This window comes from Rhinolophus hipposideros (assembly GCF_964194185.1).
Source record: "Rhinolophus hipposideros genome assembly, chromosome: 3".
In the NCBI taxonomy this organism is placed as follows: domain Eukaryota; kingdom Metazoa; phylum Chordata; class Mammalia; order Chiroptera; family Rhinolophidae; genus Rhinolophus; species Rhinolophus hipposideros.
In genome coordinates, this window is record NC_138049.1 from 84,533,909 (window position 1) to 84,557,402 (window position 23,494).

The 23,494-nt window shown below is 36.6% G+C and overlaps 1 protein-coding gene across 2 annotated transcripts in view; it reads right to left on the reverse strand.

The window, feature by feature from the left end:
* Positions 1 to 23,494, reverse strand: part of PRIM2 (DNA primase subunit 2) — a 191,624-nt gene that overhangs the window by 123,228 nt on the left and 44,902 nt on the right. For both annotated transcript variants that reach the window (XM_081044533.1, XM_081044534.1), the window contains exons 6-7: positions 23,061 to 23,156; positions 20,599 to 20,736 (exon numbers count right to left, since the gene is read on the reverse strand). In XM_081044533.1, coding sequence (XP_080900659.1) covers positions 20,599 to 20,736; positions 23,061 to 23,156 — 234 coding nt within the window. The remainder of the gene's footprint in view (positions 1 to 20,598; positions 20,737 to 23,060; positions 23,157 to 23,494) is intronic.

Genomic DNA, 23,494 nt, shown 5'->3' on the forward strand with positions numbered 1-23,494 from the left:
GTGCAAGATGAATCTGTACTTACTTTGTCTCCTCTCTTTACAGAAAAAAATGGATAATACTTATAAATTCATCAAGTGTGTTAAGCAAAATGGAGTTTAATGAATAACGTACATGAAAGATGTAATGAAAAACACTATAAATCCTTATTTTAAAACTTTTCTTGGTCAAAATGTAATTTTAAATATTCACAGAAAAAAAAGGGTAAAGCCTCACTAAAAAGCAGGTGCTGGACAAGACTATAAAACAGTCAACGTTATAGCAAAGAACTACTAGACTAGACATTCTTCATATGGGTTAAAAAAAACACTGAAGTTATAAAACTTAAGGGAGTTGTCAGAGAAATGTTTGCCCCTGAATAGAATTATGGAAGAAGCCCAAGAGAAAATAATGTAACCTGGTTTTGTTCATTTGTTTCGTTTGATCATATTTTCTGCTTGTAGAAGGAATATGGGAATATAAAGTCAAAAGCAAAGGAAAAAGAAATCTAACTTTTCAAGGGAAAAGCTACCAAACAGTACTAACTAGACTGTGTTTTCATGCTCGGCTACACATTAGATTCAACATGGAGTCCTTTAAAATCATTCCTGTCCAGTATTTAATTGGTGGAGAGAGCTTTTTTCTAAGTCCCCTCTTGAATCTAAAGAACAGCTGGGGTTGAGAACCACTGAGCTAGCTGCAAAGAGCCTATGCCGGATGTAGTACAAAGCCTGGCATGATGTTATAAAGATGATAAACATCTGGTGGATAAACATTTTTTGATTAATGTTTTGCAGTTTTTCCTTTTGAACCAAATTGTGGGCCACCTCCTCATCACAAGACCAGTATCTCTTCCAGTTATCACCCTACAAAGTTCTGACAGCATCAAGTACCTCAGATGACATTCTAAAAGACAGGATTTTCACTATTTAGCATAAGACCTAATGTAAGCAATTCTTCTTCAAAAGGAGAATTTAGGTTTACTGAAGCAGAAAACGAAAAGCCTTTAATACAAAGCTATAATTAATGGGTATTATAAATCATAGCAGCGCATCTATGATTTCAGGTTTGTGGGATGCACTGCATAAAATGCACAGTAATTCAACAAAAAGTGGCCTCCTGCATGTAATTGCCTCTCTTGGAGAAAACCAATTTGATCCCAAAAGGTTGGAAAGGAAGGCAGCTAATTACATATACTTACAATGCAATTGCTTTCCACTCTCCAAAGCAAACTTTAAAATGTATGATTTTATTTTAAGCAAAATCATTTTTCTTCTGCTATTCCTTTTTATATTCAGTCTAATAGACTAGTAAGGCCAAATTGTCACATCTGCCTATTATATTCTTAATTAGTTATTCTGAGACTTGCACATTCCAAGATTTCATATTGATTAAATTCCTGCATTCCCACAACAGAGCGATATATTAGGTAAAGTTGCCCCAACATAAAAATACAAATCAAAAGGGATTTGAAAGACACCACTCTTATGCTGTAACAGGCATCCAGCACCCTGTTAGGAAACCACTAACTGATAACAGATTGGCAGTCTCTCCTCCACACCTGACCTTCACTTAGACAGGAAAGGCCAGCCCTAGACAGAATCTGCTTTAATGCACAAGGAGCCTCTTTAGACAGAACCCTGTCTGCCCTCTTTGGTAAAATTCACATCTACGGCTCCAGCCAGAGTTTCAGTCTCTCCCTCTATCCCACATCAAAGTCTTCTAACTGGTAACCGACTCCAGAATAACTCCAGTTTAAGGTAGGCCTTGTTTACAGTTTTAAAATATTACCTGATCGATGATGGTAGTTCTCCAGAAAAACAGCATGTCTCAAAACAAGCGCTCTAGAATAAGTGCTATCCAAAGCGGCTCTACTTGCATCTTTAAAAATGTTTAGCTTAAGTTTTCCTTTCTCCCCTATCTTGAATGAAATATGGAAAATTCAACTTTTCACATATGTAATAAACTATCAGCATCACTCAAAGAAATTATCTTACTGAAGTATGTACTTAATTTTTTTCAGAGGAAAAGAAGGTGCAGTAATTTAAAGATTCACCTCATTAGTTTATTATAACTCTACAAAAGTAACAGGACGAACATAACTGCCCATTCTCCGTCAGGAACTGTGAAGCACTAATACCCACTGGGCCTGCCCTCCACGGCCGGGATTTCACCTTCAACATACACAGACACAGTGGCCACAATGCAATTTTAGAAGAACACCGGATAAAGGATCCATCTCTTCCTTCTTCACCATCCTTTGAACCTTATTTATTTCACCTTCCCCTACTCTGTACCTCCATGTCTCCCTTAACTGCTTTTTTGTTACTATTTTTTCTGCCTTACTATGAACCCATTCTACCTCCATTCTTTTTTCACCACTTATTTTTATCTAGATTCTCTCTCTCCAAATTCCTCCTCCTGTTCTCCATGCTACTACTTCTACCACCTTTTCTTCGTCTTGCCCTGTAACTACCTCTCACTTCTGCCTTAGCCATTTCTCTTTACTACTTGTTTCGTGCCTTGCCCTAGTCTCCTTTCCACGAGCTCACACCTAATTTCAATGTCCAAGTACCTTTCCCAAAATAGGTTCCCTGTGGACAAAGGAAGATCTAAAATTCCAAGGGACTAGAAATTCTAAACTCTGGATTTAAAAAAGAAAAAGAAAAAGTTAATGTCTCACATTATATATCCATGTGACACAAGACCAACTCAATGATTGCTGTCATGATAATTTTCTACCAATACAGTTTCAAAAACTGAGTAGAGAGAATTAGATTCTGATCTCCCAGAATTAAATAACTGGTTTATTCATGTTTTTAACTGTACCCTGAAAGCTACGACTAGGACTCATTCTGGCTTCCCCTTATTCAATCTTTGAAGATCATATGAGAGGACAGTTAATGGGAAGGACAACCGGAGAGCCAAACACTACGAAGAAAGCACTGTCTTCGTGAAAATCTACAAACCAGGAACTATTTGAACCATAACAATGAAACCACAAGGTAACAGGCTGTAACTAAAGCTAGCTACTACTGAAAACTAGTAAGGTTTTAAAAGTCAACTATACATTAATCCTACCAAACCAGAATTAATATCTGCTAACAGTGACGCTACCTCCAATCATTTAGTGAAAACCTTTTTCTGGTCTAAATTCTCAATGGCATTTAAACATCAGAGCAGAATTCTGGGATTTCAGGTTTCCAAAAGTCATTCTGAAATATGACGGTTCATATTTACTCTCCGTACACTATGTTACCAAAGCAGCAATGCTCCAGTCTTAAGCTTTGCTAGAAATTACCTGCATATTACCTTTTGCCAAAAAAATCTATCAGGAAGAAAAATTGCCCCCTCGTTTTACTTAAGGCAACTAGCATACTAAACCCCAAGCCAACTAATTTATAATGGAATTTAAATGAAGAGCCAGCTGCAAAACACAGTACCACGGAGAAAAGAAAAGTGGCAAGGAAAAGAGGATTATCCAGACTGAGGAAATAAAAATGTTTTCAAATATTTGTAAAATGCAATTGAAAAGATCAAGGGAAAATGGAAAACACTATTTATAAAATGCCACAAGGCTCAAATAAAAATCTACCTACATTGTTGTTTTAGGAAGCAGAATAATATTTAACATTATTTGTCCAAAAGACAATCTATGCTTCTTAAGGTGAACTTAAGTTAAAATGGAAAGGCTTCTTTAACAAGTCAGGGTAACTCAATCAGCTGTATTTTTATCTTCTGAGGTACTAGAAATTGACATATAAAACTCTAGGTGGGTAATTTTACAAAAGACCAAATTTTAAAAGAATGAGAATGCAGAAAAGAAATATGTTCAGATGTGGGCAGAGGAACTTTATAATCCTATATAGCTAGGGTCTTTCTAATATGCTACGCTAGTTTCTTAATAACAGTATACATTTATTAAGAAAAACCATTTCCCAAACAGAAATCAATATGCAGATACAAATTATATTTTAAACACATAGGTATAAATACATGAGAAAAATGAATATCCTTTCTGTTAATATATGTTAAAATACTAAAAGTATATACTATTCAACATAAATTCAAATCTACTGCATAGGATCCTGGATCTCGTTGCTTATTCTGAATCAAGGACAAAAACTCATACTATTTTCATACCTTGCATACAAAACACTTGGTTCTCCAAAAATCATTAAGTCAAACATTTGAATGCTCTGTATGCTCTGATAAGAGGATTCCCATCACTAAGGTCACTGTGTCCTACCTGCTTTTTCAAGCTTTTCACATTAACAGCCAATACCAGGGGGTGAATTTTCCTAGGTTTAAATGTCACCATCTGTTCTCATTGTAACGGTGACAAAACCATAAACGCGATTCAGTAGTGTTTTTATTCTGAGGATGGTAAAAATTTGCCTGCTGTGAAAATACCAATAGTTCACCTTGCATGACATTTTCCCAATTGAAAGTATTTCCACAAACTGAAAGCTAATGTGCCAGGAGGCTGTGCTCCTCAGCGACTTACAGAGGGTTCCACAGGGAAACTCTGCCTCCTCATGGCCCTTGACTTGCCATGAGAAGCGAGTTAAACAAGCTCTTTCTTCATGGAGAATACCGATTATTAGCAATTAAGTGTATGCCAAGATAATTACGATACTGAAGATAATGAAATCACTACCTGACATCAGGAAGACATCCTAACAAGTGATGCTTTCCTCATAAGTATTTCACCGTTGGGGAGAATCTCTGTTTCAGAGTTTATAAACAAATATTGCAGTAAGCCTGGATTCAAAGCCTGAGGTCTTCAATGAAGCAAGTCAATCCAAAAGAAACTTAGAGATCGACTTACGCATTTTAATAATAATAAGAGCTTTGGCCCTACACACACGAGGAAATGGTTCCATATATTCCTTTTATAAAGAAACACATGATTATACTATATCCCATGCATAGTTACCATTCTGTAAGTGTGTGTTGTATATATCAGTCAGGATACGAAAGCTGTAAGCAATCTACTCCAACCAATCAATTTAAGCATAAAAACCTAATTTGTTAAAAAGATTATATGTACTTTTAGAGAATATCCAGAGTGTCAAAGAAAAATGATAGAAAACACTAATATACACTGTAATAAATACGGCACACACTGTTGTAAGAGTTTTGCTTTAATTAACTCATCTAATCCTCAAAACAAACCTATGAAGTACATGCTATTATTTCTTTTTCTTACATTTGAGGAAATTGAAGCAGAGAGAGATTAACCAACCTTCTCAAGCTAAGTTACAGGGCTGGTAAGTGGCAGACTTGGGATTCAAGCTGGAATGTGAATGCAGCTAGTCTGGTACCCGAGACCAGGCTCTGGGCTGCCTCTCACAGACAATCAGGTCAGGAACAAAGTCCAAAATTATGCCTTAACACTAGTCCAGAGGAAAACCACTGCTATGTTTCTGAGCTCAGACTCTACAGTTTACATCACAAACTCCACTAACTTTGCACCCTGGACCCTGTCTCTAGAATGGCTGACAGTGTTATTTTGGAAAACCCAGTATGACTACTGTTCCTGCCGAATCATCAGCAAAATAGATTTTCACTGGTACTTTCTTTGTGTCACTAGCTTCTGATTTGGAAACTGGGGCAAATGCATCATATGCCTGTACCATAGCTACAAGAAAAGCTGTGAAGGCAGGTATGACATTTTCTACTTAAGTAAAAAGAGACAGGTTCTATCCTCATGGGAGGGAGAAGGACTTCCACACACTGAAACATCCCAGGAAATTAGATGAGTGGTAGCCAAACTAAATGACAACGTATCAACTACATTTTGATGGTGGTAGTGGATATAATAAAGAAGAAAAATGATTTATGAGCCAAAGACAGGACTTGATCTGGGCAACAAATGTTACAGAAAGCGTTTGATCTTTTCCCATAATAGTCCCAATTGTAGAGCATAGCTGCCAAGGATGCGGATTCTAGGATCCATGCCCAGGCTAAAATAGTCAAGAAATGGTGGTAATGATGATTATGAAAATAATGATGATGGGGATGGGGACAAGAACAGAACAACAGTGCCTGGCACAACTGGAATTACATAATAAATAGCCTCAGGAGAACTGGACACAGGGCTGGTGGTGCTACTCTCAGTGTGCATATGTATAGGCAAGAACAGAAACTGCACTGACTTTGTAGAAACTACCATCCAGACTCTTTAGCCCCACTCATCTAAATCTGCAGTACCAAGGTAAATCTGGGCACCAAGTGATCGGCTCTCTACACAATATGCAGAAGACTCTTTGGTACAGCAGAGGACAACCTGGAGATTACTTGGTGGGCTTAAGCCAAGACTGGCACTGCTTTTTTTGTTTTGTTTTGTTTTTATATCTTTGATATCTTTGCCTGTGTCGAGAGTGTGTTCTCGGTTGTTTTTACATGTGAATGTATTTGGTTTTTTCTTTGTTGTTGTTGTTGTGCTTGGTGATTTGCTTTGTTCTGAAATTGCCTTCACCAGGGCCCAGCTTAAGAGGCACAAGATTCAACACAACCAGAGACCAACTCCAGACCAAACCAGAGTGCTACTGGGTTTGACCTACAATGACACACCAAGAGGGAATTCTCTACAGGCACAAGAGCCCATAGAGGCCAAACCACATTTAAGTGGTCAACCCTCACACAGCAGAATATCCTGCTGTGGGCAGAGCCAAGTCTCACAACTAGTCAGCCTAGGAGTCAATCCCACCTAATCACAAACTAAAAGCAATTAAAGATCAACTTTAACACAACAATATACACAAATAAGAGTCACCTTTGGAGCACACGCAGAGGAGAAGAAGGAAGTGGTGCAAGTCAAATATAAAGCACACATACTACATAAGATAACCCAGCAAAAACTAAGAACCCTAGGGCATCTACTTAATACAATGAAGCAAACACAGAGAGTCAGCCAGAATGGGGAAACAAAGAAACATGTCCCAAATAAAAGAACAGAAGAAACCTCCAGAATTGGAACCAAATGAAATAGAGGTAACCAACCTATCAGATACAGAGTTCAGAACACGGATCATAAGAATGTTTAAGGAGCTTAGTGACGACATAAAGAAGGATAGAGAAATCATAATGAACAACCAGTTAAAACTAAAGAATATAATAACTGAAATAAAGAACACACTTGAAGGAATTACCAGCAGATTAGATGAAGCAGAGGATCGAATCAGCGACTTAGAAGACAAGTTAGCAGAGATCACCCAAACGGAACAATAAAAAGGAAAAAGAATAAAAAACATGAGAATGGTTAAAGAGACCTCTGGGATAACATCAAATGCAACAACATGTGCATCATGGAATACCAGAAAGTGAAGAGAGGAAGCAAGGCATCGAGAACATATTTGAAATAATAATGTCTGAAAACTTCCTTAACCTGGTGAACAAAACCGACATACAAGCACAGAAAAGGCAGAGAGTTCCAACCAGGATAAACTCAAACAGGTCCACAACAAGACACATTATAGTTAAAATGGCAAAAGGTTAAGGACAAAGAGAGAATCCTAAAAGCAGCAAGAGAAAGACAGCCTTTTCCATAAAAACATTGCAGGCCAGGAGGGAGTGGCAGGAGATACTCAAAGTGATGGAAAACAAAGGCCTACAACCTAAATTGCTTTATCCAGCAAGGCTATCATTTAAAATTGAAAGAGAGATAAGGAGCTTCCCAGAAAGAATAAGCAAAAGAAATGTATTACCACCAAGCCAGCATTGCAGGAAATATTAAAAGAGCTTCTGTAAACAGAAGAAAGATGAAAACAATCTAACCACAAATTTAAAAAATGGCAATAGTTATGTACCTATGAATAATCACTTTAAATGTAAATGGATTCAATGTTCCAATCAAAAGACATAAGGTCGCTGAGTGGATAAGAAAGCAAGACCCTTGTATATGCTATATGCAAGAGACTCACCTCAGATCAAAAGACACACACCGGCTGAAAGTGAAGGATTGGAGTAAGATATTTCATGCAAATGGAAATGATAAAAACCTGGAGTTGCAATATTTATATCTGACAAAATAAACTTTAAAATGAAGAACATATTAAAAGACAAAAATGGGCACTATTTAATAATAAAGGGATCGATCCGACAAGAGGACCTAACCCTAGTAAACATCTATGCACCCAACATAGGAGCCCCTAAATATATAAAACAGATTCTGACTGACATAAAGACAGAAATCAACAGTAACACTATCATAGTAGGGGACTTCAACACACCTCTGACAACAAGGGGCAGGTCTTCCAGACAGAAAATCAATATGGAAACAACAGCCTTAAATGACACATTAGACCACTTAGATTTAATCAATATTTTCAGAGCATTTCACCCCAAAGCTGCAGAATACACGTTCTTCTCAAGCGCACATGGAACATTTTTCAAGATAAACCACATGTTACGCCACAAAACAAGTCTTGATAAATTTAAGAAAAATGAAATCATACCAATTGTTTTCTCTGACCACAGTGCTATGAAATTAGAAATGAGCTACAGGAAAAAAACTGGAATACAGTCCAATTCATGGAGACTGAATAACATGATACTAAATAATGAATGGGTCAACCATGAGATCAACGAAGAAATCAAAAGATATCCTGAGACAAACAAAAATAAAAACACAATGACACCAAATCTATGGGATACAGCAAAAGCAGTTCTTAGAGGGAAATTCATAGCAGTGCAGGCCAACCTCAAAAATCAAGAAAAATCACTAATCAATAGTTTATTTTCACATTTCAGGGATCTGGAAAAAGCACAGCAAAATAAGCCCAAAGAGAACACAAGGAAGGAGATGATAAAGATCAGAGCGGAAATAAATGATATAGAAACCAGAAAAAAATACAAAACATCAATGAATGCAAGAGTTGGTTTTTAGAGAAGATAAACAAAATCGACAAACCTTTAGCCAGACTCATTAAAAAAAAGAGAGGACCCAAATTAATAAAATCAGAAATGAAAGAGGAGAAGTGACAACAGATACCACAGAAATACAAAAAAAAAATTAAGAAATTACTATCAGCAACTATATGCCAATAAACTTGACAATCTGGAAGAAATGGACAATTTTCTAGAAGCATACAACCTTCCAAGGCTAACTCAAGAAGAAACAGAAAACCTGAATAGACTGGTTACCACCAGGGAAATTGAATCAGTGATCAACAATCTCCCAACAAACAGAAGCCCTGGACTAGATGACGTTTCAGGTGAATTTTACAAAACATTCAAAAAAGAATTATTACCTATTCTCCTCAAGCTCTTCCAAAAAATCCAGAAGGAGGGAAGGCTCCTAAACACTTTTTACGAGGCCCCTGTGACCCTGATCCCAAAATCAGACAAAGACACTACAGAAAAAAGAAAACGACAGGCCGATATCTTTAATGAACATAGATGCAAAAATCCTCAACAAAATATTAGCGCACAGAATTCAGCAATACATTAAAAAGATCATATACCACGATCAAGTGGGATTCATCTCTGGTTTGCAAGGGTAGTTCAACATCCACAAATCAATTAATGTGATACACTTCATTAACAAAATGAAAAATAAAAATTATGTCATATCAATAGATACAGAAAAAGCATTTGACAAAATCCAGCAGCCATTTATCATAAAAACCCTTAAGAAAGTGGGAATAGAGGGATCATATCTCAATATAATAAAGGCCATATATGATAAACCCACAGCTAACATTATACTCAATGGGGAAAAGCTAAAACCATTCCCCTTAAGATAAAGAACAAGGCAAGGTTGTCCACTTTCTCCACTTCTATTTATCATAGTGCTGGAAGTTCTAGCCACAGCAGTCAGACAAGAAAAAGAAATAAAAGGCATCCAAATTGGTAAGGAGGAAGTAAAATTATCATTATATGCAGATGACATGATACTACATATAGAGAACCCTAAAGACTCCACCAAGAAACTATTAGAGCTGATGAATGAATTTAGTAAAGTAGCAGGATACAAAACTAATATTCAGAAATCAGTTGCATTTGTATATACCAATAATAAACCATCAGAAGGAGAAATTAAGAAAACAATTCCATTTACAACTGCTTCAAAGACTATAAAATACCTGGGAATAAATTTAACCAAATGAAGTAAAAGATCTGTACTCAGAAAATTATAAGACACTGAAGAGAGAAATGAAAGAAGATAAAAATAGATAGAAACACATACCATGTTCATGGATAGGAAGAATTAATATAGTTAAAATGTCCATACTGCCTAAGGCAATATACATATTCAACACAATTCCTATCAAACTACCAATGACGTTTTTCACAGAAATAGAACATATCCTAAAATTTATGTGGAACCATCGAAGACCTTGGATAGCCTCAGCAATCTTGAGAAATATGATCAAAGTGGGAGGTATAACAATATCTGACATCAAATTATACTACAAGTCGATAGTAATCAAAACAGCATGGTACTGGCATGTAAACAGACACATAGATAAATGGAACAGAATAGAGAGCCCAGAAATAAATCCATGTCTATATGGGCATCTAATCTACAACAATGGAAGCAAGAATTTACAGTGGGGTAAAGACAGTCTATTCAATAAATGGTTCTGGGAAACCTGGACAGACACATGCAAAAAAATGATGCTGGACCACCTCCTTACACCATATGCAAAAATAAATTCAAAATAGCTTAAAGACTTAAATGTAAGATCTGAAACCATAAAATGCCTAGAAGAAAATATAGGAAGAAACTGTACAAACATTACCAGGAGGAAGATTTTTCCTGATATATCCCCTCGGGCAAGGGATGTAAGAGAAAAAATAAACATGTGGAATTACATCAAACTAAAAAGTTTTTTCACAGCAAAGAAAACCATCAATAAAACAAAAAGGGATCCTACTGAATGGGAAAAGCTATTTGCCAATGATATATTTGATAAGGGGTTAATATCCCAAATTTATAAAAAACTCACTCAACTCCAAAAAAACAAACAACCCAATTTAAAAAATGGGCAGACGACATGAAGAGACATTTTTCTCAAAAGGACATACAGATGGCAAACAAACATATGAAAAATTGCTCAACCTCACTAACCATCAGAGAAATGCAAATAAAAACCACAATGAGATACCACCTCACCCCAGTCAAAATGGCTATCATCAATAAATCAACAAACAACAAGTGCTGGCGCGGATGTGGAGAAAAGGGAACCCTTGTGCACTGTTGGTGGGATTGCAGATTGGTGCAGCCACTATGGAAAATGGTATCAAGGTATCTCAAAAATCTGAAAATGGAACTACCTTATGATCGAGCAATTCCACTCCTACGTATTTATCTAGAGAAATCCAATACTCTAATTCAAAAAAATTTATGGACCCCAATGTTTATTGCAGCACTATACACAATAGCCAAAATATGGAAACCAAAATGTCCATCAATAGATGACTGGATTAAGAAAATGTGGCACATTTATACAATGGAGTATTACACAGCCATAAAGAAGAAAGAAATCTTACCATTTGTGACAACATGGATGGACCTAGAGAACACTATGTTAAGTGAGACAGAGAAAGACAAATACCATAAGATCTCACTTACATGTGGAATCTAAAGAAAACAATAAATGAATAAACTAATCAGAAACAGTTTCAGAGACATAGAGGAAAAACTGAGGGTTGCTAGATGGCGGGGGGTGAGGATAAGGGGGAGATGAGGGGATTAAAAGCACAGTCAGTAACCACAAGATTGCCACGGGATCATGAAAGTTACTTTGGGGAATGTAATCAATAATGTAAAGATTTTGTAGCTTATCCGATGGACACTTGTCTCATTACGGAGACCACTTCAGGGAAGATGTAGATGCCTTATCACTGCACTGTGCACCTGAAGCTGAAGCTGAACAATAATGAGTGTCAACTACAAGTTTATTTATATATATGTAATATATATGTGTGTGTATATATATATATATGTATATATTTACAAAAAGCGGAGTGCAGCATTAGGAATAGAGACAGTGGAAATAGCTGTGTGTGATGTCAGAGGGATAGTGGATGGGGGAGGAGGGTTGACACAGTGTGAGGGATATAAATGATAATGTCTAACTATTACATTGTTTTGTGCACCACAAACTAATAAAAAAATAAATAACAATAATAATTAGAGGAAATAAAAACTTCTACAGGGAACACTGGATGACTCTCTTATGTTAATTCCATCAAACACAAAAATAAGTCACGGTCACGATGGTAGCTCGAGGGAAGTGAGGTTCTTTTCCTTCTTTTTCTTTTTTTTAATTATTAGTTTCAAGTGTACAAAACAACATAGTGATTAAGACATTGATAGACCCGACCTCTCTAACTACTACCTCTCTGACATCATGCATAGCTATTACAATAACACTGATTATATTCCCTATGCTGTACTTTACATACCATGACTACATATTTTTAAAATTGTATTTCACATTCAATTTTATTTTATATTAGTTTCAGGTGTACAGCATAGTAGTTAGACATTTATGATTCATGAAGTGATCTTCCTGATAAGTCGAGTACACATATGACAATATAGTTTTTATACTATTATTGACTATATTTTCCATACTGTATTTCACATCCCCATGACTATTTTGTAACTACAAATTTGAACTTCCTAATCCCTTCATCTTTCTCATCCATCACCCCAACACCCTTCCTATCCAGCAACCATCAGTTTGTTCTCTGTATCTATGAGTCTATTTCTGTTTGTTTTTTGTTCATTTATTCTGTTATTCAGATTCCACATAAGTGAGATTATATGGTATTTGTCTTTCTCAGTCTGATTCATTTCACTTACATAATACCCTGTAAGTCCATCCATGTTGTCACAAATGATAAGATTTCATTCGTTTTTATTGCAGAGTAATACTCCATTGTATAAATGTACCACAATTTCTTTATCAAATGGTCTTACTGATGGGCATTTCCGTTGTTATCATATCTTGGCTATTGTGAATAACGCTGCAGTAAACATAGGGATGCATATACCTTTTCAAATTAGTGTTTTGGATTTCTCTGCATAAATACCCAGAGTGGAACTGCAGGATCATAAGGTAGTTCTCTTTTTAATTTTTTGAAGAACCTCCATACTGTTTTCCATAGTGGCTACCTCAATTTGCAATCCCACCAACAGTGTATGATGGTTCCCATTTCTCCACATCCTCACCAACATTTGTTGTTTGTTGATTTAAAAGGTCGAACAATTAAATGTGCGAATTCATCTAGAAAAAGTGCTCCATACCTCATTGTTGAATGTCACTACAGTCACCTTCGAAGTACTCCCCTTGGGAAGCTATGCACCAATGCCAGTGCCTAGTCCACCCTTCGAGCAACTTTGGAACTCTTTTTCTGGAATGGCCATCAGAGCTGTCAGCATATTACCCTTAATGTCCTGAATGTCATCAAAATTTCTTCCTTTCAATGTTTCCTGTATCTTCAGGTAAAGAAAGAAGTCATTGGGGGCCAGATCAGGTGAGTAGGGAGGGTGTTCCAATACAATTATTTGTTTACTGGCTAAAAACTCCCTCAGAGACAGTGTCGTGTGAGCTGGTGCACTGTTGTGATGCAATAGCCATGAATTGTTGGCAAAAAGTTCAGGTCGTCTGACTTTATCACACAGCCTTTTCAGCACTTCCAAATAGTAAACTTTGTTAACTGTTTGTCCAGTTGTTACAAATTCATAACAAATAATCCCTCTGATAACAAAAAAAGGCTAGCAACATCATTGCAACAAGTATGCACTCTTAATTGTCAGACTTCGTACTGATGATGGCATTCTGCAGGTGTATGGTGATATCTCATTGTGGTTTCTTATTTGCATTTCTCTGATGATTATTGACAATGAGCGTCTTTTCATAAGTCTATCGGCCATCTATCTGTAAGTCCCCTTTGGAGAAATGTCTATTCAGGTCCTCTGGCCATTTTTTCATTGGCTTGTTCTTTTGTGTTTTGTTGTCCTTTTTTTTAGTGGGGGTGGAGGGTTAGTGATGAGTTGTATGAATTCTTTTATAAAGTTTGGATACTAACCCCGTATCAGATGTGTCACTGGTAAATATCTTCTCACATTCCGTAAAACGTCTTTCGTTTGTTGATGGTTTCCTTTACTGTAAAAAAAGTTTTTAGTTTGATGTGGTCCTATGTGTTTATTTTTCCTTGTTTCCTTTGCCTGAAAAGATATACCAGTAAAAATAAAGAGCAATGTCTGAGAGTTTACTTCCTATATTTTCTGTTAGGAGTTTTACAGTTTAGGGTCTTACATTTTTAAGTCTTTAGCCCATTTTGAGTTTATTCTTGTATATGGAAGAAGAAGGTGGTCCAGTTTCACTGTTTGGTATGTGTCTGTCCAGTTTTATCAGAACCATTTACTGACTAGACTATCTTTACCCCATTGTATAGTCTTGCTTTCTTTGAAATAGATTAAGTGATCAATGGGCATGTATTTATTTCTGGGTTCTCTATTCTGTTCCATTGATCTATGTCTCTGATTTTGTGCCACTCCATGTTATTTTTATTACTATGGCCTTGTAGTATAATTTGATATATAGTAGTGTTATACCTCCAGCTTTTTTCTTTTTTTTTCCTGCTGTGGCTATTCAGGTGCTTTTATGATCCCATATAAATTTTAGGATTATTTGTTCTAGTTCTGTGAAAAATGCCATTTTGATAGGGATTGAATTGAATCTATAGATTTCTTTGGGTAGTACGGACATTTTAACTATATTTATTCTTCCTATCCATGAGCATGGTATATGTTTCCATTTATTTGTATCTTCTCTGATTTCTCTCTTCAATGTCTTATAATTTTCTCAATATAGGTCTTCGACTTCCTTGGTTAAATTCCTAGGTATTTTTTTTATGCATTTGTAAACAGGATTGTTTTCTTAATTTCTCTGATAGTTCATTATTGGTGTATAAAAAGGCAACTGATTTCTGACTATTAACTTTGTATCCAGCTACTCTACTAAATTCATTTATCAGTTCTAATAGTTTTTTGGTAGAATCTTGGGGGTTCCCAATATATAGTATCATGTCATCTGCAAATAGTAACAGTTTTACTTCTTCCTTTCCAATTTGGATGCCTTTTATTTCCTTTTCTTGTCTGACTGTTGTGGCTAGGCCTTCGAATACTATGTTGAATAAAAGTAGTAGAAGTGGACATCCCTGTCTTGTTCCTGATCATCAGGAGAATGCGTGTAGCTTTTCCTCAATGAGTATATTAGCAGTGGGTTTGTCATACATGGCCTTTACTATGTTGAGATACGAACCTCTTTTCCCATTTTTCTGAGAGTTTTTATCATAAATGGATGCTGAATGTTGTCAAATGTTTTCTCTGTATTTATTGATATGACCCTATGATTTGTACTTTTCATTTTTTAATAGTGTATCACATTAATTGATTTGCAGATATTGAAACAACCTTGCATACAAAGAATAAATCAAAGTGGGGTTCTTCTAAGTGGCAAAGGAAATACTCCCTACAACACTGAGCTCTTCTGCAGCAGCCTGCAGAAACCAGACTGGGTCACAAGCCGGTCACAGAACTAGGAGAGTAAACCTATGCACATCCCCTGACACAATCCTACATTAGGATTGGGACATTCATAGCTTTGATAACTGGTAACAAAGAGGCTAATTAATCTCATGTTTCTGATATCAATATGAGATATTAGATATTGATAAGGGCCCTCTGCTGCATAGGAAAAAACATTAGTGCAAAACTGTATCAATAATTCAAAGCAATGCTAAAAATGAGTTGTTCACCAAAATGCCCATCGGTAGATGACTGGATTAAGAAGCTGTGGTACATTTATACAATGGAGTATTACGCAGCCATAAAGAAGAAAGAAATCTTATCATTTGCAGCAACATGGATGGATCTAGAGAACATTATGTTAAGTGAAATAAGTCAGAAAGAGAAAGACAAGTACCATATGATCTCACTTATATATGGAATCTAAAGAAAAGACTATGTGAATGAACTAATCAGAGTCAGATTTGGGGACGCAGAGAAAAAACCGAGAGTGGTTAGATGGGTGTGTGGGAGGGGGTTGGGGATAAGGGGAAAGGTGAAGGGATTTGGAAGCAGCTGGTAACCACAAGATGGCCTCAGGGTTTTTCTTTTGAAAATTAATTTGGGGAAGGTATTCTATAATGTTGTAAAGATTTTGTTGGGTATCCGATGGACATGCGTCCTATTTGGGAGACCACCTCAGGGATACTGTGGATACCTGATCATGGCATTGTACATCAGAAGCTAAACATTAATGAATGCCAACTATAATTTTATATATATAATGTGATGGTTCAGTGTGAGGTCGGAGGGATAGTGGATGGGGGGAGGGGGGTTCACAGTATGAGGGATATAAATGATGAACGTCTAAGTATTACCTTGTTTTGTACACCTGAAACTAATAAATAAATTAATTAATAAAAAAAAAAATTAAAAAAAAAAATTAAAAAAAAAAAAAATGAGTTGTTCATTGCCTCGATTTCTGTGAAAAGACAGCATTTCGAAAACCTTCATCTTTTCATACCTCCTTAAGTATGATTGTAATCTTTTGCTATATTCTCTCATTTTTGCCAAAATGGTCACCATCTATGTTTATCCAGTGCTATGACTGAATTCTGCCACCCGAAAACTCATATTTTAAAGCCTGAATGCCCAATGTAAGTGTACTTAGAGATTAGATCATTAGGGGGTAATGAAGGTTAAAAGAGGTCACGACGATAGAATCTTAATCCAATAGCATTCACAGGTCTTGTAAGAAGAGAGAACTTCCTCTTCTCCACCCCATCTCCAAGCTAAGAAGAGGGCCCTTATCAGGAACCAAATTGGTCCATGCTTTGATCTTGGACTTCCTAGACCAATGTGGGAAAATTAATTTCTGTTGTTTAAACTATCCAACCTTTGGTATTTTGTTATGGCAACCTCAACTTACTAAGATATCAAGCTTTCTGCATTTGTTTTTGACTTATTGGAGCAAGATGAATGCTAGTTCAAACCATTCAAGCAAGGAGAATGGAAGTCATCATCTTTACCACCATCATCAAGACAACGTGCAGTGAACAGGCACATGTGTCAACCACCCTTTTGCCTAATATCTCATTTAAAATTTGTTTCCCTATTACTATCTTTACATTACAGAAAAGGAAAAGGTGGATTGGAGTGCTTAAACAGTAAAAGAGACTTAAACCCACACAGTCTGGTTCTTGAGCCCAAGTTTTCAAATACTACACTATAACTTTTATGTCAGGATGACATTTTTTAATCCTTAATGTTTTAATGTTTTCATTCCTTACGTATCTTTTCTTATTTTCCAAGTACTAGTCTATATTAATTGATTATGAATGCTATCATTTTTTATATAACATGCCATTCCAGAACTGACTAATTCAATTCTATGAAGAGAGAAAAGCAGGCACTGACTGCATCTGAGGTATACTAACATTTTTATATACAGATTCTTTCTGCATGAATTCCCTGTTATATCTTAGTAAAGGTATACGAGTATACCCTTAGAATTAACCAAACGATCCTGATTAGCAAAAGATGACCACCACAGACCATCTTAATTTCTAATATTTCTCCTTTCCTAAAAGCTGATTTACATTGAATTCACTATCGGATTAAGCGACCTGGCCTGCTGAGAGCTTTGCTATACCATTCAGGAATCCAGAAACACTGAAAATGCACTAGCACATCTGCCAGAAGCTTGTGATGCCAGGATTTTCAGATCAAGAATGATTTAGTACTAATTGCAGTGCCCTTGACAGTCCCAGGCTACAAGGTTTATCCATCTGAGTAAGATGGAGGAGGTGCGGTAGCATGTGAGGGCAGATGTAGGAAGCAGCACCATCTTCTCTGACAGCTGAACAAGACAATCAGTAACAATGCTGATCTTCCTACCATGTCAGCAGATCCACTTCCTTATCAAGCTTTGATCTAATGTTTTGCTGCCAGATGACTCCTGTTCTCCTTCCCACAGTTATTTTCAAAATGCCTGCATGAGCCTCCTCTGTTCTCTCCGCTGCACATTGCTGAACTATACTAGCCTTCTCCTTCTCTTTCATGGATCATATCATCCTTAAATACAGACTTTAAACTGTCTTAAGAGGAAATGAGAGACTTCTAGTTTCCTTGATTCTAATCCCCCTGCAACAGGGTACATTTTTCTTATCCGTGTCATTAATCAATAAAGGTGCTGACTAGAGAGTCACTCAATATTATGAGCCATTCAGTTGAGCTGTAACATCGCTCCGGAAAAATTCAGAATAAGAAGTCGTCAGGCTTCATAAAATTGATCTTACCCCAATAAAACTTGGTTAAGGAGTCCTTCTTCATTTTACATCGGGAAAATCCAAGAGCAAGGAAAACACAGCTTAGAAGCAGCCTTATAAAATTAATAATATTACTTTTGCAGTAAATCAAACCCATAGGAGATTTCAGAAGTTATACCTAGAAGTCAACCTGAAAGTTCAATTTAAAGGCATTTAAAAAAAAAAAAAAAGTAAAATCAGGCTGACAGCCCTAAGCTAGGGCTATCAGAGGCCTTAATTATGAAAATCTTAAAAGACATTCTTTAAAATGACACAAGTTTAAAATCCAGTAGGTAGCACATTTAACTTGTTAAAGACAGAAATTAAGCATTACAGAATATCCTCCTGATGCTTTTCAGAAGTACTACCATCTGTGAAACCAGAGAGACTGTTCCACTGTCAAAGGACAAGCTTCCTGAGACTCGGGTATATTTCTGAATACCTGGGAAAGCTCTACAAAGGCCTACCAGAAACTATCACTAAGTTAAGCACTCCAACAAATTAAACATGCTCCTAACTTTTCTGTTGGTAGCACCTGGCCTGCAGTTGAAATTTTTTTCTAGGTCCATCCTCTCTCTGATATCCAATAAGCTACTTTCAGCTCTAATTGTGAATAAACTTTTCTTTTTCTTTTAATGGAAGTTTGAGAAACAGAGCCCCCAAACAGTGTGGAGACCGCGATAAAAGCCATCTTCACTGGTTTATGTGTTACTGCCGCCACCAGATGGCGAACAAAGGAGGCCGCAACAATGAGGCGTTAACAAGAATGGGTTGAGGGAAAGGTGTCTCTGGGTCTCTGCACCCGTCACGTCCGTCCTCTTCTGCTTTAAGAAGTCCCTTTGCACCTATATGACGATTAACTTTATGTCAGCTTGGCGAGGCTATGGTGCCCACTTGTTTGGTCAAACACGAATCTACGCATTGCTGTGAAAGTACTTTGCCGAAGGTACATTGGCAAGCAGCAGTTTTAAATAAAGGAGATTACTCTTGATAACATGACTGGGCCTCACTCCATCACTTGAAGGCCTTAAAAGCTACAAGTTTTTAGAGAAGAAAGAATTCTGCCTCAAGGCTATAATACAGAACTCTTGCCTGAGTTCCCAGCACGATGGCCTGCCCTACAAATTATAGACTCCAAACTGCAACTTCAGTTCTTGCCTGAGCTCCCAGTCCACCCCACAGAAGTCAAATTTCCGTCTCCCCAATCATGTGAACCAATTCCTTAATCTCTCTCTCTCTCTCTTTCTCTCTCTCTCTGTCTCTTCTCTTCCTTTCCCACCACCACCTCGGTCCAGAATAAGTCAAAGACAAGTAAAGAAACTATTGAAAAACATCAATTTTACTGAGGATTTAAAAAACAACGTGGAATTAGGGAGGGAGGAGGAATAGTAACTTATTAAATACCTATTATCCTAGATATTTTCATAAACTTTCTTATTTAATAAAACCAGAGTTAACACTTTGGTCATTCCAAATGCTGATTGATATAGCTGAGTTATACATATTTAGGTAACCCAGGAGAGTCAGTAATAAAAATTATTTACACAGAAATTATTACAATTTTTAACTCAAAAGGAAAAGTTGGCCTATGCTTATACTGTATTCAGTGTAACTTAAAAAGAACCGCATCACATAGCTTGGAAGTTCTCTTCCGCATTAAATACCAAAAAGTATAATAAGAATTATAGTCAGATTAAAAGGCAACACTGCAAAATATGTATATTTCTTAGATGTTACACCTAAGTACAACACTTTCAACAAATGTCTTAAAAAGCAGTTATTTATTCAACACAGCTACCGCCAATTTCGCCCAGCAGTAGGTTGTTTCTTGCAGCACAATCATATTCCTGCTTTTAGTACTTAATACCAAGACTTTCTTCTACATTGCCCTCTACTGACACAAAATACCAATTTAGAACAGAAATCTAAGGGTTACATTCACCACAGGCCACTCTAATTGTGAAGGGCCTTATATGAAATCCATTTCCAAACAAACAGACATGATCTTGAAGAAACCTGTGGAGGCCACTTACAAAATTAATCAACTCACCATTGGTATCACTCAGAAAAAGAAAAAATAAGGAAACTAACTGGGTAGAACAAATAAAAACCTCGCAGTTCTAGAATTAACAGTACAACATCATAAGCAATTTGAATATCATTAAGAAAATTAAATTAACTTATTTCTTAAGATGTAAAGAACAAACTACCAAGGGTATATAACTGAATATATGGAAATAAAGTGACTATGGAAATATGGTAATAAGTGAAATACTTACTGCCAAAGCCTTAGACAATTTGGTTCTAAATTCATTCAGGATGATTGCCACAATGTCCTTAAGTGGTACATAAGCAAAGCCATCTTCCAAATACACTTTCCTTGCTCGGAACAAATCCAGAGCCTCAGCAAAAGGGATCTGCATTCAGAGTGAAACAGAGAAAATAAGCCGTATCTGTCATTTTGAAATCATCTTACGTCTCCATATTTACTAAGTCTAAATAAAATTCTTCCTATGAGAAATTTATTAATCCCAGCAGATCAAAACAAAAAACAAAGAAAAATCAATGTATACTCAACACTAAATAATTAGCATTAGGAAGAAGTGGCAGTCCAAGAATGTATTCATTTCAGAGTAGATGTCATGAAAAATAACAATAATCCAAATTAGAATGCTTTATTTTAATTTAACTCATGAATTTACAAATTATAACCCCCAGGATTTCAAACTCCCAACTCAAGCCCTCTAAGCACATTGCATTCTTCTCATATAATATACCCCACATTTTATTCTGCATCAAGTAGAATGCTAATGTGTATACAATATGTTCAGTGCTGAAAATTACCAGCAAGTAATACAAATTTCTTCATCTGTTTCCATTCTTTCTCTAGAGAAATATATTGCAAAAGCTATTCTCAACACTAAGCAATTAAAATAAGCATTCAGTTTTGTTATTAAAATAAGTATTTCTCAGTAAATATTTTAAAAAAACTACTACTACTCAACATATACTTTTAAAGTCCTATGAACTATACTAAAATTTTAAGATATCAGCAGAATGTATTACTAAACTGTGAAAAATCATCCTTATTCTCCAATAGTTTTTCTCCTTTTTAAAAATGAGGTGAAAATTAAGTTAAAAAAAGATCCCAAAATTGCTATTTGCCCAAGTTTTAGGGAAGAGTTAACTCTATATGCCTATCATTCTTCAATATATCCAATGATATCACTTAATAAACAGATCATGTGATTTTTTAAATTAATATTTATTGGGGTGACATTGGTTAGTAGAATTACATAGATTTTATGTGTACAATTCTGTATTACATCATCTGTATATGCATTGTGTGTTCACTATCCAGAGTCAGTTCTCCTTCTATCACCATGTATTTGATCCCCTTTATCCTCTTCTACCACCCCTCTCCCCTCTTACCCTCTGGCGATTGTGTGACTTTTAAGTCTTTTTTACTAATTTACAGATTCCTACAACTGAAGGAGGAATCTCCTGAAGGAGGTCATCGCTTAGTTGAGAAAACAAGACAGATGTCTTGTTTTCACACATGGAAAGTCAAACAGCTCTACAGGGCAGTATGTGTGTAACACTGCACCAATCAGGTAATCCACACATGACATACTAGAGGAGGAGGTAAGAGAGTTTATTTCAACAATCCAGGCAAGAGGAGGAGCTAGAAGGATGGAAACGGGTATTCTACTTCAACCTGTGTTACTTACTAGACTTACAGTACACTTAATGAATGCTTCTAAACCTCAGCGGCCAGATCTATAAAACACGGGAAGGGGAGGAAGAGATGGCCTAAATGACCTTCCGGGGTCCTTTAGCTCTAATAGTCCATGATTCAAGCTTATTAGGGTAGTCACAGTAAAAATAAAAATGCCCAAACAGAAGCAAAAGATGATGTGAAGCCAGAGTGATGGGAAATGTGTGGTGTGGGGAGATAAACATTGATTCCTACACTCTACGTTTGGAAGGCTGACTGAAGGATGGCCTAACTGGTAGAAACAGGAAAGCAGGAATGCGGAGCTAATGCGGAAGCAAGATTTTAAACTACTGGCACTCAACCATAATAAGGAGTATAACTTTTCAAAGGAAATAATGGTGCAGCAGCTATCAAATTTTAAAATACACTTCAGCTCTCCCCTCTGCCCCTTCTGAAACTATTCAGTGGATTCAAGCCAAGCAGGTATCTGTGCTAATGGGTAGAGGATAGCAGGTATGGCCCAGTGCAAGATGCTGGCACGTAGGGAGGTCCAAGAAGATCTTGCCACGAGGCAGCAAGTAGGCAGACAGGGGCAGAGCCCCAGTGGAAGGAGACCGTGTCCACATGCGGAGATGGTCCAAGCCTGGTGTCAGAGCCCAGGAAGAGCAAGGAAGACTTGCGTGCAGGGTAGTGACCAGACCATGTGTGGTGCCAAGTGAGTGACAGGCGTATCCCTGCAGGAGGTGGCCTAGCATGCGGTGTACAGGTCTAAGCACTGTGAGGAAAGACAATGGCCGGCAAGAGGGGGTGAGAGCCCAAGCAGGGTTAGAAGCATGTCTGTGTAGGAGGACAGCCCAACACAGAATGTTAGCACACTCTCAGTAGGGTGAAGAAGAAATCTGTGCAGGACAGGGAGAGGCTAGTGTGACAAGAGGCCAGACAAATGGGTTAGTTAAATATGTATGTAAAGCTCTATGTGATATATTTAACAAAACCTTGGAAATATTTCAAAACTTTACATACCTTATATACTGACTGCAACTCCAACTTAGTCCCACTTAAACTGGGTGATGAAGCAGTAATGTCCTTTTCTCGGAGAGTCTTCTCTTCATCCTTTATCTAAAAGGAAACATTTTGCACCATTTAAGAAATTAAAAGTCTTCATTCAGTTCTGATAAAATACTTTCGTATTCTAGTGAAGATTGTATGTCTTCATAAAATTTTTTAAACCCTGGTATCTCAAATCATTCCTAACATGATTACTAAATCATTATCATTAATGAAGCCAAAATATGGAAGAAAATGTAAATTCAATATACTTTCAAATTTCTACTTTACCGATTTTTGAGAACATATACCAAAAGAACAGTAGCAGAAACAGAAAATATCATAATATAAAAAAGAAAGGAATTACAATAAAAACTCAGGTTAACATAAAAGGTGAACATTGTCCCAAT